General features: G+C 56.9%; 1 protein-coding gene across 3 annotated transcripts; it reads left to right on the top strand.

Annotated features, from left to right (window-relative positions):
• The first annotated feature begins 643 nt into the window (after positions 1–643).
• Positions 644–16,619, top strand: PHKA1 (phosphorylase kinase regulatory subunit alpha 1). Of its 3 annotated transcripts, none has more exons than XM_052673455.1 (33): positions 644–784; positions 871–1,029; positions 1,380–1,427; positions 1,877–2,045; positions 2,313–2,395; positions 2,547–2,627; positions 2,809–2,907; positions 2,985–3,131; positions 3,435–3,488; positions 4,271–4,393; positions 4,502–4,597; positions 4,951–5,058; positions 5,263–5,341; positions 5,721–5,855; positions 6,794–6,903; positions 7,082–7,226; positions 8,128–8,206; positions 8,634–8,713; positions 10,449–10,625; positions 10,987–11,081; positions 11,290–11,429; positions 11,565–11,721; positions 11,823–11,902; positions 12,035–12,113; positions 12,187–12,316; positions 12,540–12,641; positions 13,014–13,129; positions 13,479–13,517; positions 14,432–14,461; positions 14,719–14,889; positions 15,375–15,428; positions 15,552–15,752; positions 15,927–16,619. In XM_052673455.1, exons 1-33 carry the CDS (start codon positions 707–709, stop codon positions 16,098–16,100), a joined length of 3,618 nt encoding a protein of 1,205 aa, XP_052529415.1. In that variant the 5' UTR covers positions 644–706; the 3' UTR covers positions 16,101–16,619. The 3 variants fall into 3 exon arrangements, with proteins under 3 accessions (XP_052529415.1, XP_052529413.1, XP_052529414.1); XM_052673453.1 differs by having other exon boundaries at positions 8,634–8,809; XM_052673454.1 differs by lacking the exon at positions 13,479–13,517 and having other exon boundaries at positions 8,634–8,809.
• Positions 16,620–16,667: the final 48 nt, after the last annotated feature.

Here is a 16,667-nt window from a genome sequence, read left to right as displayed (position 1 = left end):
TGCACCATGCCCCAGCCACCTCCTTTTGTGTCCCCTACGCTTTTCCTTCTGCTGTGACATAAGGAGCCCCGCGTTCCCCTCCTGTCTCCGTGCTTTGGTCACTGCAATCCAGGTGGCAGCGTGAAGGAGAGTGCTTCCAGTCCGTGTAGAAAGTGGTGGAGCTGGGATACTGGGGTGGGTGGGCGCCCTGGGGGCTTTAGCTCCTTCAATGGTGATGTGCGGGGAGCCCGGAGGATGGCAGCGCGTTGTTGCACGCTCGGTGTAGCCGTCCGTCCCCCGGTGTCCGCGGACGGGAGCTGCCTTCCATCGCACCCCGCCGTCCCCATGTCCCCATATGGCCCCCTGTCCCCGCCCGCCCTTCGCGGCCTCCGCCCACCAGGGGGCGCTGCCCACCGGCCGCGGAGAAGCCAGGTCCTGACCGCTGCATAGTGAACGTTAAGGGGCTCTCCGCCGCTACAGCCTCCCAAAAGCTGCGGAGCTGAGCGTGCGGGTAAATGTGCTGGAAACATCCCGCAAACATGGGATTCTAGGGGAAGTGGAGCTTTGAGGCGGCGCGAAACCTTTTGGAGAGGCGGTTGATCTTCCAGCACCCGGGCGGAGCGCGGGGCGGGAACGCGGCGGGAGGAGGGCGGAGGGGCGGCCGCCCCTCCGCCCTCCTCCCGCCGCGTTCCCGCCCCGCGCTCCGCCGTTCCCCCCCGCCGTCGCCATGCGCGGTCGCAGCAACTCGGGCGTGCGGCTGGACGGCTACGGCCGCCTGGTGCAGCAAACCATCCTCCGGCACCAGGTGCGAGGCGCGGGGCTCTGCGCTGCCGGATTCGGGGCTCCGAACCGCCTCCTTCCTCTCCTACCCCCGCTTCTCGCCGTCCGCAGGACGCCGTGACCGGGCTGCTGCCCGCCAGCGCCGATCACCGCGATGCCTGGGTCCGCGATAACGTCTACAGCATCCTGGCCGTCTGGGGGCTGGGCCTGGCGTACCGTAAGAACGCCGACCGCGATGAGGACAAGGCGAAGGCCTACGAGCTGGAGCAGGTGGGGCGGGGGCTGAGGGCTGTCCCGTGGGAAGCGGGGCTTTGGGGTGAGCAGGGCTGCTGCGGTGCTGGCTGCCCGCTTGTCCTGCGGGATTCGGGACTGCGGCCTCACGTCCAGCTGGGAGCTCCTTCTCCTTCCCCCCCCCTCTCCCCGGCGCAGCGCTTTGGTCCCGCTGGCGGCCATAAGCGCTCTCTTCCCTGCGTTGCTTGCCCGCATAGCGATGGCTGCGGTTAGCAGAGGCTCTGGTTACAGGCGCCGGTGATCTGCAAAGGTCAGCGACCAGCTGGTCCTGAGTCAGGGCTTCTCTTTGCTATCCGGAGATTAACGAGGCTGCTTTCCTTTCCTTGCAGAGCGTGGTGAAGCTGATGAGGGGGCTGCTCCAGTGCATGATGAGACAGGTAGGAGCCAGGGGAGAGCCGAGTGGTCACCTCTGAGCCCACCGGGATCACCAGCCCCAGCTTTCCTCAACGAGGGGGGCTGACCTCCTTTCAGAAAGACTTAAATAGCCCTGACTGGATGTCAGTCCTCCAGAGAGCGTTCCAGTGCTGTGGGCTAGAGGCCAGTGAAGTCTTGTGCCAATTGCTGCCTGTCTTCTGGCCTGCCTGGCCCGGTGACTATTCTCCCTGAGTGCATTCGGGGTGACCCTTTTCTTTCCCTGTGCTGCAAACATGGCTGTTTACCCTCCAACCATTCACTATAGAGACACAAGAGCCTGGGCTTGTGTTCTCAGTGCGTGCAGGGGCTGTGAGATGTGTCCTGCTCCCAGCTGTGCGTGCTGGATTGGCGGCATGGAGTTTCCCCGGGTTTGGGGTTTGTCAAGCCCCTGCATCTCTTTCCGCTTCTCCAGGTGGACAAGGTGGAGGCCTTCAAGTACAGCCAGAGCACTCGGGACTGCCTGCATGCCAAGTACAACACCCACACCTGTGCCACTGTGGTGGGAGACCATGAGTGGGGGCACCTGCAGTTGGATGCCACCTCCCTCTACCTGCTCATGCTGGCGCAGATGACAGCCTCAGGTGGGATGCCGTTTGGAAACCTGTATCTCGAGGGATTGAGACACGGGACGTGGAGGGGGTTGAGGTGTTGTGGGGCTCTCTATACAGATCTGTGGCTCTGCTCCTGAGTGTCCTTTGTTGCAGGGACACAACCTGCTAGGTGGGGTGGGAGTGAGGATGTGGCCACCACAGGGTATGTGGGGAAGAGGGGGGCTGGCTTCTACAGCCCCTTCCTAGAAGGACAGCCCCTTCCTGAGGACTAACATGAATTCTTCCCTGCTGCTTCAGGTCTCCACATAATTCACAGCCTGGATGAAGTCAACTTCATCCAGAACCTCGTCTTCTACATCGAAGCGGCCTATAAGACAGCGGTGGGTAGCTTGAGGCCTTTGCCAGGGAAGAGAATTGTGCCTGGAGGGTGGAGGTAGTGGGCAGAACCCCTCAGAAGCTTACTGGGAGCACTGCCAAAGGCTGAGGTTCTATGAGTTTTTGGGCATGACACAAACTGCTGCCTCTCTGCAGGACTTTGGGATATGGGAACGTGGGGACAAGACGAACCGGGGGATCACCGAGTTGAATGCCAGCTCTGTCGGCATGGCCAAGGTGAGCTGTGGGGATGAGATGTGGTCATTCTTTGGCTATGGGTGCTCTGCAGCCTTTGCAGGATGCAGGGGTGTGTTTGCATCTCTTCTTTGTTTAAAACTGGTCAGTGGGGCTGGCATGGGGTGAGAGCTCTTACAGTACAGTAGAGGACACACTGCTCTGAGTCTCGCCCTGCTTGCAGGCTGCCCTGGAGGCCCTAGATGAGCTGGATCTCTTTGGAGCAAAGGGAGGCCCACAGTCTGTGATTCGGGTGCTGCCAGATGAGGTGCAGCACTGCCAGGTGAGGGCTGTGCATGCAATCTGATGGGGTTGAGTGTGAATAGTGGCCTCTAAACCTCTTTCCTTCCATTTGCTCAGTCCATCCTCCACTCGATGCTGCCGAGGGCCTCCTCATCCAAGGAGGTGGATGCCAGCGTGCTCTCTGTCATCTCCTACCCAGCCTTTGCTGTGGAGGACAGTGAGCTGGTGGAAATTACCAAGCAAGAGATCATCACAAAGCTGCAGGTGAGCAGCTCTGCCCTCTTCACCCTTCCTGAAAAACAGTTCAAAGCCTGCAATCCTTTTCTCCCCCAAAATGTGCTTGGGGAGGAGGTGCCTGGAGCTGTTTTCTCCCGGTCTCTGTGACCTGTGTTGGGGGTGTGCAAAGAAGCAGTGCTGTGTGCTGTCACACTGGGCTGTGATTGTGGTGCCTGAGCACTGTGCGACTGTGTGAAGGGGGTTCTTAGGCAGAGAATTCACTTTTACAGTGAAGGTAGAAGGTACCTGACACTGTTCCTCCTGCTCAGCTCCTCTCCCCTTCTCTCCCAGGGGCGCTATGGCTGCTGCCGCTTCCTCCGTGATGGATACAGGACCCCCAAAGAGGTGAGTGCTCCCAGTGTTCCCACCTGCCATGACTGTGCTGAGGAGAGACTGTCCTGGGTGACATTCCTAGCGCCCTGGATGCTGCGTGAAGGCTGTTCTGGGGAGCCCTGCAATGATGAGAGCTCTTTGATCCAGGCAGTATCATGGCAGGGCTGCCCAAAATTCCACAGCCCACTGCAGAGGTGTGGCACATCCCACCCGTGCCCACAGCAGATAAGCAGAGTCTGGTTCTGCCTGCATCCTGGGGCTGGTGATCTTGCATGTCTCTGAGGCTGGGGAAAATGGGACTGCCATCCCACACAGGAACTTTGCAGAGGTCAACCTGTGGGTCTTGATGAGCCCTGTGGAAACACGAGGCTGTTTTTATCTCTCCTGGGCCAGCAAACAGCTCATGTACTGCTATGTTAGACTCTAAGCTTGAGGAGGGAAAACGAGGACAATTATAGAAGTGACAGGCATTTGATAACCATAAAACTAGGAAGTGGCACTTGGGATGTTAAACATCCAGCTGGTGGGGCCCGTGATCTGGTGGGCTCCTTTGGCTGTCTGGAGTGTTCCTGGGTGGTTCTCCTTTAGCTGTGCTTCTCCTGCCCTGAGAATCGCTGGCAGCAGGAGTGGCTGGGGCTCTCCAGAGCTCTCCACTCTGACGTTCCCCAGTGCTCGTGAGCTTTGCCACTGTCAGGTTAACCTGCACCCACAGAGTGAGGGTATTTGAGGTGGGGGTGTTGGGGGTGGTCGTGAACCCTGCAACCACCCGCCTCGCCGTTGTGGCCTTTCTGCAGGATCCCAACCGCTCCTACTATGAACCTGCAGAGCTGAAGCTCTTTGAGAACATCGAGTGTGAGTGGCCTTTGTTCTGGACGTACCTGATCATCGATGGGCTTTTCAGTGGAAACATGGAGCAGGTAAGAGAGGCAGGAGCCAGCAGGCCAGGGGAAATGAGCCCTGGGTAAGGGGGGATGTGAAGAAGGGCACAGGGAGGCCTGCCCTGATGCTCTCTGCTCCCTCCCCAGGTGCAAGAGTACCGGGAGGCTCTTGAGGGGATTCTCATCAAGGGGAAGAACGGGGTGCACCTGGTGCCAGAGCTGTACAGCGTCCCACCAGACAAGGTGAGCTGCCTGAGCTGTGGTGGGGGTCTGCTCTAACAGGGATAGCGAGCAGAGAACGTCTCATTGCTACGTGGTTTGGTTTTAGCCACTATTATCCAAAATCAAATAGCAGTTTCTAATGGGAACCTACTTAGAAAAGGTGGATGTGGATCTGTTCAAAAAAAAAAGAAAAAGCACAACCAAAACACCCCTAAAATAAATTACTTATTTTCCTCAAAGCTTATCTTGCCCCATATGTAAGGGTTCTATGCTGACAGTCTGCTGGTGCATTGGCAGATTTTTAAGTGCAGCAGTGATATTTCCTTCAGCATCCCGTGTCTGTGGGTCCCTTGCTGACCTGGCTTCTCTTCCAGGTGGATGAAGAATACAACAACCCCCACACTGTGGACAGGATACCCATGGGCAAGCTGCCACTCATGTGGGGCCAGTCCCTCTACATCCTGGGCTGCCTGATGGCTGAGGTATGGTCACCTCTGGTGCTAGGGAGAGAGGGGTGGGCTGGACTTTGAGCTCAAAGGACAAATGCTGCCACTCTGCCACCTGCCATGGGGAAGCTGTCACCTCCATTCCCCGAGATTTCATACAGATGGGTTGCTGCTGGGCTCTACCCTCTCTGCTCAGCCCTTGAGATCTTCATCTCCTCGTGCCTTTTCTTCTTCCCTCAGGGATTTCTGGCTCCTGGTGAAATCGATCCCCTCAACCGCCGCTTTGCGACTGTCCCCAAGCCCGACGTGGTGGTGCAAGGTGAGGGAAAGGGACCGGTTCCAAATTTTTCCCTGGGACAATGCCCAGTGTTGGCTGTGGGATGGTTCTGCTCCCCGGCACGGCCGCAGCCCAGCCCTGGCAGCAGGATGTGAGATGCAGTGCTGGTCTTTCTGCTGGACCCTGCGTTGCCCCAGGGCAATGTCACCTGCTACGGTCTCCATTGCAGAAGATGAAAACTGGGCACATCCTCCCACTGCTCATGTGGGTGTAATGAGTGTTATGGGAGCAAGGCAGAGGAAGCCCAGGACAGCTGCCCCTGCATGTGCATCTTGCACGTGCCCAGAAAGACCGTGGGCAGCGATGTCTCACCCATCTTCCTCTGAAAGTGTGCTCTGAGCCTGCTGTCTTCTCTCCTCAGTGTGCATCCTAGCGGAGACAGAGGGGATCAAGGCTCTTCTGAGGAAGGAGGGCATCCATGTGGAGACTGTGGCTGATGTTTACCCCATCAGAGTGCAACCTGCTCGCATCCTCAGCCACATCTACGCTCGTCTGGGTGAGCTGCAAGTTCCTGTAGAAAAAAAGAGTGCAGAAGTTGCTGTCCCATCCTGCGTGTAGATGCTGATGTCCTGCCCTGCTCCTTTCTGCCTGGTTGTTTAGGGCTTTTCTGTTCCTGGGCTTGCAATGCTGCTTCTGTACGAGAGGAGCAGGGGTGGCTTTGGCATTACAGTTTCACACTCGCTTCACTCTGAGTGGTGCTATGTGGAGTGGATGTGCTGTGAGCAAGGTCACCCAAATCTCAGTGAGAGAGGCCAGCTAGATCCCAGGGAAGGGTCTCCTGTCTGAGTCTTTAGGCCAGAAAGGATGGCTCTTGCTGGAGGGAAGGCAGGCTGTGAAGGGAGAGTGTGTTGAAATCTGCATGCTCATTCCCTGATACTGCATATCCTCAGGCACAGGGAGTGTTGTGCAGGAGCTGGAGATCCAGCCTTGGCCAAAGGAGAAACCTGACCTGCCCCAGGCTGTGGGTGCTGGCTAATTTAAGCCACTGAAAGGCCAAGTATGACATGGGCAAAAGGGGCAGGGGAGCCACCTAGCAACTGCTGGGACTTTTCCTCTTGGTGATGCAGCTACTCTAGAAGTCATCTAGGAGCAATGGGGACACTGACAGAGCTGTTACCTTTGGGGTCTTTGGGGTCTCAGTGGGGGCAACCCTGCACCAGCTTCTGACATTCTCAAGGACCTGGAGGTGCAGCACGTTGCTGAGCTCAGGGTTGTTTGTGTGGCTCTGGTTCCAGCAAGAGTCCTTGGGCAGGGCCATGGGCCAGAATATTGCTGTCACTTTGAGCTGTGCCAGCTGGATGCAGAGCCATGGGGTGCTCAACGCAAACAACCCTTTTCCTCCTGGCTGCTAGCACAGAAGCCTTCTGCCTTTTGCTACCACTTTCCCTTTTGAGAGGACTTGAGGAAAATATTACAGAACCTTATCTTCCCCAGGTCGCAACAAGCAGATGAGCTTGACAGGACGGCCCTACCGGCACATGGGTGTGATTGGGACCTCCAAGCTCTACAACATTAGGAAGAACATCTTTGCCTTCACCCCACAGGTGAGTGGCATTGTACGTGCTTGTTAGCAGCTGCCACACTGCATAAATGGATGGGAAGTTTGTCCACTGGCTGAGCACTCAAGTTGGTCTCAGGGGTGGCTGATGGGAAGACGTGGGTGGCTGCAGAGCAACCTGCTGGCTGTGCAGAGGGTGTTCATGTCTCCTGCTCTCCCTGCAGTTCATAGACCAGCAGCAGTTCTACCTGGCACTCGACAGCAAGATGATTGTGGAGATGCTGAGGACAGACCTCTCGTACCTCTGCAGCCGCTGGAGGATGACTGGGAGGCCCACCATCACCTTCCCTATCTCTCACACCATGCTGGGTACGGATCCTCCAACCTCCTCTGTGGGAGAATAGGGGCGGGTGGATGGGGGCAGCCTGGGTAATGGGGACACAGCGGGGCTGGATCAGCCAACAGCATCCTGTATAGAGCTCAAAGGAGTCGCATGGAATTGGCAGCCATCCGGTAGCCAGCAGGGCTACCTGCCAAGCACCAGTGCCTGAAGCTCAAGGCAGGTTTGTTGGCATGGAAGTATGTCGTCTCCAGGCAGCTAGGCCTGTTTGGGAAGCCTTCTGGGAGCAAGACGAGAAATAATTCCCGTGTTAAAATGTTCTTGGGGCTCTTCCTGCATCGTGACTCTTCACCAAGGCTAACCACCCCTCAAAGGCTTTCTGAAATGTCAAGGAGGGGAAAACAGAAAACCAAAAGGAGCAGAAAGCAGCACGTTGGCTCCTCTGCAAACTGGCTTCTCTGGAGCAGTTTTCTCTTCCCCGTGAGCCAGCACAGGGAGGAGACTCCATGCTGCCTTTGGGCCTTTTTGATTTTCCTGGTGTACTTGAAGTTCCCTTGGGTGTTGATTGTGTTTGCTGTAGTGTCTTTTGCCTTGAACGACAGCACCCCAACACTTCGACAGCACCCTGAAAGCCAGGGAGGGAGCAGGGGGCTGTTTGGATTGCTGCTGTCTGGTGCTACCAGCTTCAGGGTGAAATCCCAGGGCCCTGCAGTGCATCCGAGCCTGTCTTTGCTGGTTATCCAGCCGAGACAGTCATGAATTTCCCTTTTTGGGTGGTGCTGTTGGTGCCACTGCCTGGCTGCACACCCCAGAGCAAGGGTCTGGCTGCTGTCGTGGCGCTTTGCATGTCTGAATGCCCACCTGCTCCTGTGTTACTGGAAGCCTGTTTGTGTAGGAGATCCTGACTGCCTGTGTCTGTGTTCCCGACAGATGATTCGGGCAGCAGCATACACCCCACGGTGCTGACAACACTGCGGAAGCTGCAGGACGGGTATTTTGGTGGTGCAAGGTGAGTGCAGCTTCTTGGGGTGCAGGAGGGAACAGGACTGGTGTCCTACCTGAGTGTGGCCGTATGGGAGCAAGCTCTGCCTGAGCACTGACTGATAGGGCACAAGCTGCAGAGGATATGTTGGGATGTGCTGGGCTGTGAGTGCACCCTGGGGCTGCAGTCCCCACTGAGGAGGTACAAGAGAGGACGTATCTCCTTGTGCCATCGGATCCATGGCTGTAGCAGCCCTCTGATAGCTTTTGGCCAGCCTTTCCATATCCACGTGCGCCTGGAGGAACTGCAAACAGCTAAAGCAGACACTGAGAGATGCGTGTGCTCCCTGACAAGCCTTTCTATCCCTGCTGAGGGACTGCCCTGCATCCAGGAGGCCAGCCAAGGGCGCTGCCTCCCCCTTCCTCTCTGTGTGACCTCCCCTCCTTTCGCCCAGGATCCAGACGGGTAAGTTGTCGGAGTTCCTGACAACGTCGTGCCGAACGCACCTCAGCTTCATGGACCCTGGGCCGGAGGGTAAGGTCTTTGCCAACGGCTACAAGCTCAGCCTTGACAGCTTTGAGGAGCTAGACCCTGAGGAGTGGCTGCATGGCTTGCAGTTTGCAGAGGATGGTAAGGGGGAACAGGCCAGTCGCTACTGTGGTGTGCAAAACACTGAACTCTCCCTTAAACCATTCGTGTCCCACCTCCCACCGTGTTTCTGCACCCATCTGACCCTCTGCCAATTAACCCCATCTGAGTGACGTTCACAGTGATGCTAGTGGGGTGGCGGGGCTGGGTGAGCAGAGGTGGCTGTTTCAGCCCCTGAGCAGCGGGGTTTCCCAGCCAAACAGGGCTGAAGTTGGGGGATGTGGCTGTAGCAAGCACAGAGGATATTCCTGAACGAGCCACCCCAACCTCCATAGGCTGTTGCGTGGGGAAGAGACGAAGGCTCGGCAACCTGCCTCTGCCCTGGAGATTTGGCTGAAGATGTTTGGTGTGGTCAGCACGTGTGATGGTGTGGAAGGTGATTGTACAGTGCCCGAGGTATCCCTGGCTCCCCAGGCAGTCTCTGGGTGGTATTATCACAAAATCTTTGGGCCTTTCTGGACAGGGCAGCTCCAGTGCGTGCCAGATTGAGGCCTTGCTGCCTCGTGGGGGCTGTGGCCCATCGCAACATGACGGACCCCCCTGCTCTGAGACCATGGGAGGATGCAGGTTTTGCTGCTCCCCTTGCAAGCAGCCCTAGACATGTTCTCCTACTGTGAGACCCAGTGATGGTCATTTTCCCAGCCTTCCCATCGATCTGCTCTGCTGCTGCTCCTGGAGCCAACATTTCCACTGCTGCAGCTCTGAATGTTTACTTCTCTTGCATGGCTGCATCGTCCACACTTTGCAGTTGCACTGCTTCATGCTGCAGCTTTGCAGGCTGCAGCCAAGCTCCTCCAAAATGTCTGCTTCCCCTACCCCCAGCAAGAGGTGGGGTCTGCCTGGACACTGTGTCCACTCGAAAAGATGCTCAGTTTTTCTGTTGTCAGACGCTGCAGGTAGACAGGATGATGTTCTCAAGCCCAATGTCCATCCTGAGGTATTTGTCCAGCTTAGCCCCCATGCAGTGAGTGCAGAGCATCCCTCCCAGGTTTAGGAAGGAGATGCTGTGCTGTCAGCCTTGGATGCTGTCTGTAGTTCTCCTCCTGTAGCAGAAATGCTGCTGGCCCACTGTCTGGAAATGCAGTAACAGGTATCTGTTGTGTAGCATCACCACATGTGGGGCTTCCCCCTCCCCGGGCATCACTGTTGCTGCTGGGCATTGCTGTTATGTCCTGGCTGAGCAGAGACATGCTCTCTGAGCACTCTCTCTGTGCTGTAGTTAGTGGGTGGTGGCCCTGGTGCTCCTAGCATGGAGCTGGAGGCTGGGCAAAGAGCCAGGCAGGAGCTGGCAGTTTGTGAAGGAGAGCATGCTGCCCTCCTTTAACTTCTAACGAGAATAACTCAATTACTAATCAGAAATAACTACTACAAAACCTGCCCTGTCTTGCTCCCATCCTGGAGCCATGTTAGGGTGAGGCTCTTGCTGTGCTGGGGCAATCCAAATGCTCTCTGCTCGGACGGACGGCGCCGCTGCTGCCTCTGTCTGTTTGGTTGGCTCACGGTGCTAGCCCCACGCTGATGCTCTTTGCAGCCAGCGAAGCTTTGTCCCTGTGGGGATGCAGCTGGGGACCTGGAGTGCCACGGCACCCAGTGGCTGAGGCTCTTTTTCCTCCTGTTCCAGCGGACACATTCGATGAGGTGGCGCAGTACCTGGACCACCTGCTGCAGCGCACGGTTCCCCAGTCGAACCTCCCTCCCACTGCCCAGCGAGGAGGGCTGAAGCGCTTCCGTGCTGCCGTCCACACCACCCGTGACCTCATGTCCCTGGCATCCAAGGCCAAGGACCTTCAGGTCCAGGGTGAGTAACTCCAGCACCCTTCGCACCTTCTCTTCGTGGTCAGGTGCTTTTGGGAGGCTGAAGTGCCTTTCCATTCATGGGATGCGGCGTGACCCAGGGCGACCTGCAGGACAGCCTGGCCTTTGCCTGGGCACAGACATCTGCAGTTCATTGTGCTAGTCCTGGCTAAGGAGTATCATGGAGCTGGTCCCTCTTGTAAAGTCCCAAACATTCCTCTAACCACGTGGGTTTCTTCTGACAGTCAGCTCCTCTGCAGTTGCTCGTCGGGGGAGCAGAGGGTGGGTCATGAGCTGGTTTGAGCAGGGTGATGGTGGCTAAGGCTGAGAAATACCTGCACCAACAGACCCTGTCTTTCTTTTAGATGTTGGGATGTACATCCCCAGCAAGATCTTCCAGGCATCCCAGCAGTCAGTAAAGTTGTTGAGCTCACCCCACCATCATGACCAGGAAGTCAAGGTGAGCCCTTTTCTTCCCTGGCTGGGCTGGCTGAGCACTGCTAGCTTCTCATCTGAAGCCAAAGGATCCTTCTAGGGCTTCACGAGGAAAGTTTGGTCCTTTGTGGTGGGGGGATGCCCATGAGTGAGCATCTTTGGCTCCATGCCTCCCTGCCCTCAGAGCAGAGTGCTGCAGTGCTGACCAGGAGCCTGGCTCTCTCTTCCCCCAGAGCCACGCACTCCATGCAGAAATGAACCTGCCCCGCGACGAGGCTGGCAATGTGGACTGCAAGGCACTGGTGGACCAGCTGCGGATCTGCCCCACGCTGCAGGAGCAAGCAGACATCCTCTACATGCTCCACATCCTCAAGTATGGCAAGCTCTGAGACCTGCCTGCGCTCTGGGTGCAGAGAGCTGACATGGCCACACGTGTGTCAGCCTCCTGACCCTGAGCAATGCTGTGGAATGATTTGATGGCAGTAACCTGGCATCTCCTTCATTGCAGGGGGCCCGAATGGCACACGGGCCTTGATGGTGAGCCTGGCCCCACTGTCAAGGAGCTCCTCACTGAGCTGTACGAGCGGGTGGGAACCACACGCCAGTGGGCTCTGATCCGCTACATCTCTGGCATCCTCAAGAAAAAGGTGGAAGCTTTGGATGAGGTAAGAGCCCTGGTGGGCTGAGGGCACCATCAGCTCCGCCTCCCTCTGCCTTGTGCTGAAGCCCCGAAGCCAGAGCTGATGGTGATCCTTTCTGTCTGCAGGCCTGCACAGCCCTCTTGTCTCACCAGAAGCACTTGACGGTGGGGCTGCCCCCAGAGCCACGTGAGAAGACCATCTCAGCGTGAGTGTGGTACCTCTTTCTTCCCATGCATTCCGGGCTGGGACTGGATGTGAAACAGCCTGTATCTCCTCCGTGGACCAGGGGGGATGCAGGGCTATCTATCTCCTGCTTACTCCACCATTCCCTCCTCAGCCCCATCCCCTACGAGGAGCTCGTTCGCCTCATTGATGAAGCCAGTGAGAAGAACCTCAGCGTGTCCATCCTCACCCAGGTGAGAGGGCACCCCACGGGTGGGTATGAGCTCTGGCGAGGAGCGGTGGGATGACCTGCCCCTGTCTCTCCAGGAGATCATGGTGTACTTGGCTATGTACATCCGCACCCAGCCAGCACTCTTCACTGATATGTTTCGAATCCGCATTGGGCTCATCATCCAGGTGATGGCAACAGAGCTGGCACACTCCCTGCACTGCTCAGGTACGTGCAGTGAGGTCAGTGGGGTGGGGGCTATGCTGCTTGGGGTCCTGTCAGTCAGGGAGGAGAAATGCCATTAAAAATGGGCAGCTCTCAATGCCAGGATGAGGCTGCATGAAAGTGGCAGGGTACATGGTTGGGACTGCTCTTGGGTACCTCCTGATAACAGACTGGGATGCAGGCTGGGAGGGTGAAAGGTGAACAACATTCCAACTCTTCTCTCCAGCTGGAGAAGCCACTGAGAACCTGATGAATCTCAGCCCGTCCAATGTGAAGAGCCTGCTCTACCACATCCTCTCCGGCAAGGAATTTGGAGTGGAGAAGAGTGGTGAGTCTCTTGGCAGGGCTGAGAGCATTTCTGGGCAGAGCTGGGTCCTGGTGCAGAGCGTGGCCAGTTCTGGGCGTCCCTCGCTGTGTAGAACGTCCCCCTTCTGCCTTCACAGCACAGCTTCTGCACTGCAGTTATCTGTGATCTTCAGCAGGATGATCTGTGGGTGTTGAGCCTGAGCCCGCTGGCTGTCAGGGCTTTCCTTAGCTCAGTTTTTAGTATGATCCAGCCTGAGTTGAAGCAGCTTTGTGCTGTAATGCTAGCTGGGGATACAAAGCAAGGCTATGCTTAAGTACCAGTGCCGTGCAGCAGTGAGGGACATCTGTGTCCTGAGAATCAGTACCCACTCCAGACCTCTCTGCTCTCCTCCAGTGCGATCGGTGGACTCGTTGGTCACCACTGCTATCAACATCTACGACGTGGAGGCTGCTGGGGCCACCAAGACTGAGCGTACTGGCATCATCAAGCTGAAAAGTGAGATCAAACAGGTGAGAGCAAGCAGTGCAGACTGCTTCCCCAAAGGTTTGTAGGGGCAAACAAATATAGGACAAGCAAGATTGATGGGAGAGCAGAAAAGAGTTTGCTCCTGGGCTATAGATGGCTTACAGCTGCCTCCAGAAGCCCCTTTTGGCTCACTCCTGCCCTGGGGGGGGATGTGGGGTAAACCGTTGAGTAGGAGTTGCCCTGGCAGTGTAATTTGGGGGGAAGAACAGGCGTGCATGAGAAGATGCAGGGGTGCGGGAGGCGGGGGGAGGACCATGCAGCATCCCTGGTGGGGATGGTGTCCTGGTGGGCCCCGTCCAGCAACAGAAACTTCATTACCTTCTTCTCTTGCAGCGACTGGATAAACGTAGGCAGTCTCTGATCGGGAGTAAGGTGAAGCCACCTTGGTCCTCCTACAGCCTCAGCTTTTATCTGTCATGCTGCGTACCAGGGCAGCTTCTGAGCGTGCATGAGTTTATGAGCTTTCCTGAATGAACCCACTGAGTGAGCTGCTGCAGCAACGAGCTGGCTTCCCTTCTCGTCAGGCTTAGGGTTGCTCTGTTTAGGACAGTGGGGAGGCCTCAGGTCTGGGAAGAGGTCAGCAAAGCTAAACGTGGCCCCGTGGCATTCAGGGAGCTTCCCTTTAAGTGGGATCTGCTGCGTGGAGGCCATGGAAGAGGAAGGTTTCTCAAAACCATGGGTGCCCTGGCATTACAACCAGCTGGGAGCTGTGCTGCATAGCTGCCGCAGTCGAATAGATCCCACTGTACTGGCAGCAAATGCTGCACGGTGGCACTGTGTCTCCACTGCCACAACCCAGCGGTGCCATACCAGGACACTGACTTGTGATACTGATCTCACCTGCACTCCCCTGCTACTTCCTCTCAGTCTCACAGCAGACAAGTGCCTCCTCTGGGGCTTGGCTTGTGTTTAGCTGTGGGCCTGGCCTATGGGGACCAGGTTGATGCAGCAGCTGCAGAGTGAGGCCTGGTGTCACAGAGGGACTGCACACATGGGCAAGGACAGTCCCCCACCTGCTGCTGGCCCTCCTGAGACTAAATCTGTGCCCATGCCAGCAGAGCAATCGCAGCCCTGCTTCTCCTCCAGTGCAGTCCTTCCCCTGATGCTAACATGAGACTTTCTGCATTTTTGCCTCTGAAAACTTCTTCTCAATGTCCAGCTAACCACAGCCCCTGGGATAACTGCTCTGCGACCTGAGCTTGGTCCGTGCTGCTGCTGCTCTGCTCATCATGATCGCTGCCTTGCGTCGGCACTATTTGATTTATATCTCTCCCTTTCTCTTGCAGTCTGCAGACAGTGACCTACTGGCCTCTCTGGTAACCTGCGTCTGTTGTCTGTGTGTGGGGGGTTTGTCATGCTTTGTGGCTGCAGGAAGGAGCAGTGCTCCAGCTGGCCTCCAGGCTGTGGGGAGCTGGGGCTGCGGGGAGGGCTCTGTTGGGGACAGCTCTGATGGTGGCAGCTCTGCCCCAGGAACAAGGCTGGGTGGGCACAAGCTCTCTGGCAGCAGTGTGCTGTGCTCTCATTGAGTATTTAACCCTGCAGCTGTTCCTTTTCTCCTTGTTTGTCTGGCCAGTCCACTGGACAATCAGAGCTGCTGGAAAAAGGCTCCTTTTCAAGCTTGCTGAAAGACCAGGGCAGTAAGGACAGCCGGCAGGGCCAGTGGAAGCGGAGACGGCGACTGGATGGGGCTCTGAACCGTGTCCCCTTGGGTTTCTATCAGAAGGTCTGGAAGGTCCTGCAGAAGGTGAGCTGGATGTCCACACCTGAGCCTATGGTCCCCAGACACTTGCCTTCCTAAGGGGAACGCTCATCCCTGAGGTTGTGTTGGTATGTGCTTTATGAACAAGCCTTTCAGCTGGCCCTGGAAAGCTGGGGAAGAGCTGGAGCTGCCTTGTAGGTGTGCAGCACCTACTTTGCCCTGTCCTTACCCTTGCAGAAAGGGGCTTGGTCTGCTCAGGAGCCTTACGTGTTGGGCAGGGCTGTGAGCTCTGGGAACCTGGTTTGGGATCACAGCTCTGCACGCTGCTCAGCATAATGAACCAGGCAGCAGAGCCTTGTGCTGTGTGTGGGAGCGCTTTGGGTCATGCCAAGCTGGTGTTTAAGGAGTGACAGATTGGAGGCAGGAGGTGGAGCTGGGGCACGCGGGCAGCATGCAGTGACGTTCAGCTGGGATTGAGGGTGCAGTGCTGTTCCAGGCTGTAACTGTGGTCTCTACCTCTTATTCTGCAGTGCCATGGTCTTTCTGTGGAGGGCTTTGTTCTCCCCTCTTCAACAACCGAAGAGGTAGGTTTACCAGTTGGGGAACAGGATGGGTGCGAGGCCACTCTGGGTGAATGCCCAGCCTGGTTCAGGATTTGTCCTGATGATAACAGCTCTCTGTGTGCATTTCTTCTTGCCTCTGTGCAGATGACCCCAGGGGAAATGAAGTTTGCTGTGCACGTGGAGTCGGTTCTCAACCGTGTCCCCCAGCCAGAGTACCGGCAGCTGCTGGTAGAGACGATCTTGGTGCTCACCATGCTGGTGGATGTGGAGGTGCACACCATGGGAGGCATCATACCTGTGGAAAAGATCCTGCACGCAGCCAATGACCTCTTCTATGAGGAGCAGGTAGGGGCTGCAGGTTGCGCCCAGACTACTTAGGGGTCAGTCAGCCACGCTGAGGACCTGCCTGTTGTCCTCATGGGGCACAGCGACAATGCAGCATCGAGTGTGGGGTGCAAGCTAGCAGGCAGCAGCCCTTCTTCTTAATGCTTCTGTTCTCCTTCCCCATCCAAAATCCAGAAAGCCCTGGGTGCTGATGACCATATGCTGGAGAAGGATCCCTCGACGGGCATTTGTGACCTGCTGTACGACAGCGCACCGAGCGGCCGCTTCGGCACCATGACCTACCTGTCCAAGTCAGCGGCCCTGCACCTGTACGACCTCCTGCCCGGAGATGGCTGTGCCATGCAGTAGATCTCCTGCTCTTGCCCCCGCGCTGTGGACTCCTCGAGAGGCATTATTGCACACTGCTTTCAGCCATGGACCTTCAGGCTGTGTTTGTAGCGTGGTTGCCTGGCCTCGTGCTGGGAGCTGTTGGGGAAGGGCTGAGCTCACAGCCCTGCCTTCTGCTCCGGCTCGCCTTAGGGCTGGGGGTCAGCAGGGACCCCTGCAGCTGTTCTCCTGCCACATTGGAGGGTTTTAACCTGTTCTGTGCTGCTTTTCCCTCTAAACGTGCAGGGTTTAGTCTAGTGCCCTGCTAGGGATAGTGCTGCTGGACTGAGGGGGAGCGCACCGTGCCATCCCCGCACCTTTTATCCCCTTTTATTTATGGTAGGGGAAGCAGTTTCACGTGTGTTTTTTGACCTCCGGTCTGTGTTGCCTTAATGCTGCAGGCCTCGGGCCTTTTTTAACAAAAGTCACATTTTTTCAAACGGAAAAAAAAAAAAAGCTCATTCGTGCTGTGTGGAAGCCCGCAATAAAACGTTTCCAGCACGCGTGTGCGCAGTGCGTCCCTCATTGGGCGGGCCGAGGGCGGGGGGC

Source organism: Tympanuchus pallidicinctus, unplaced genomic scaffold, assembly GCF_026119805.1.
Source record: "Tympanuchus pallidicinctus isolate F22 unplaced genomic scaffold, pur_lepc_1.0 scaffold13, whole genome shotgun sequence".
Lineage (NCBI taxonomy): Eukaryota > Metazoa > Chordata > Aves > Galliformes > Phasianidae > Tympanuchus > Tympanuchus pallidicinctus.
This window is presented reverse-complemented; position numbering and strand designations above follow the sequence as displayed.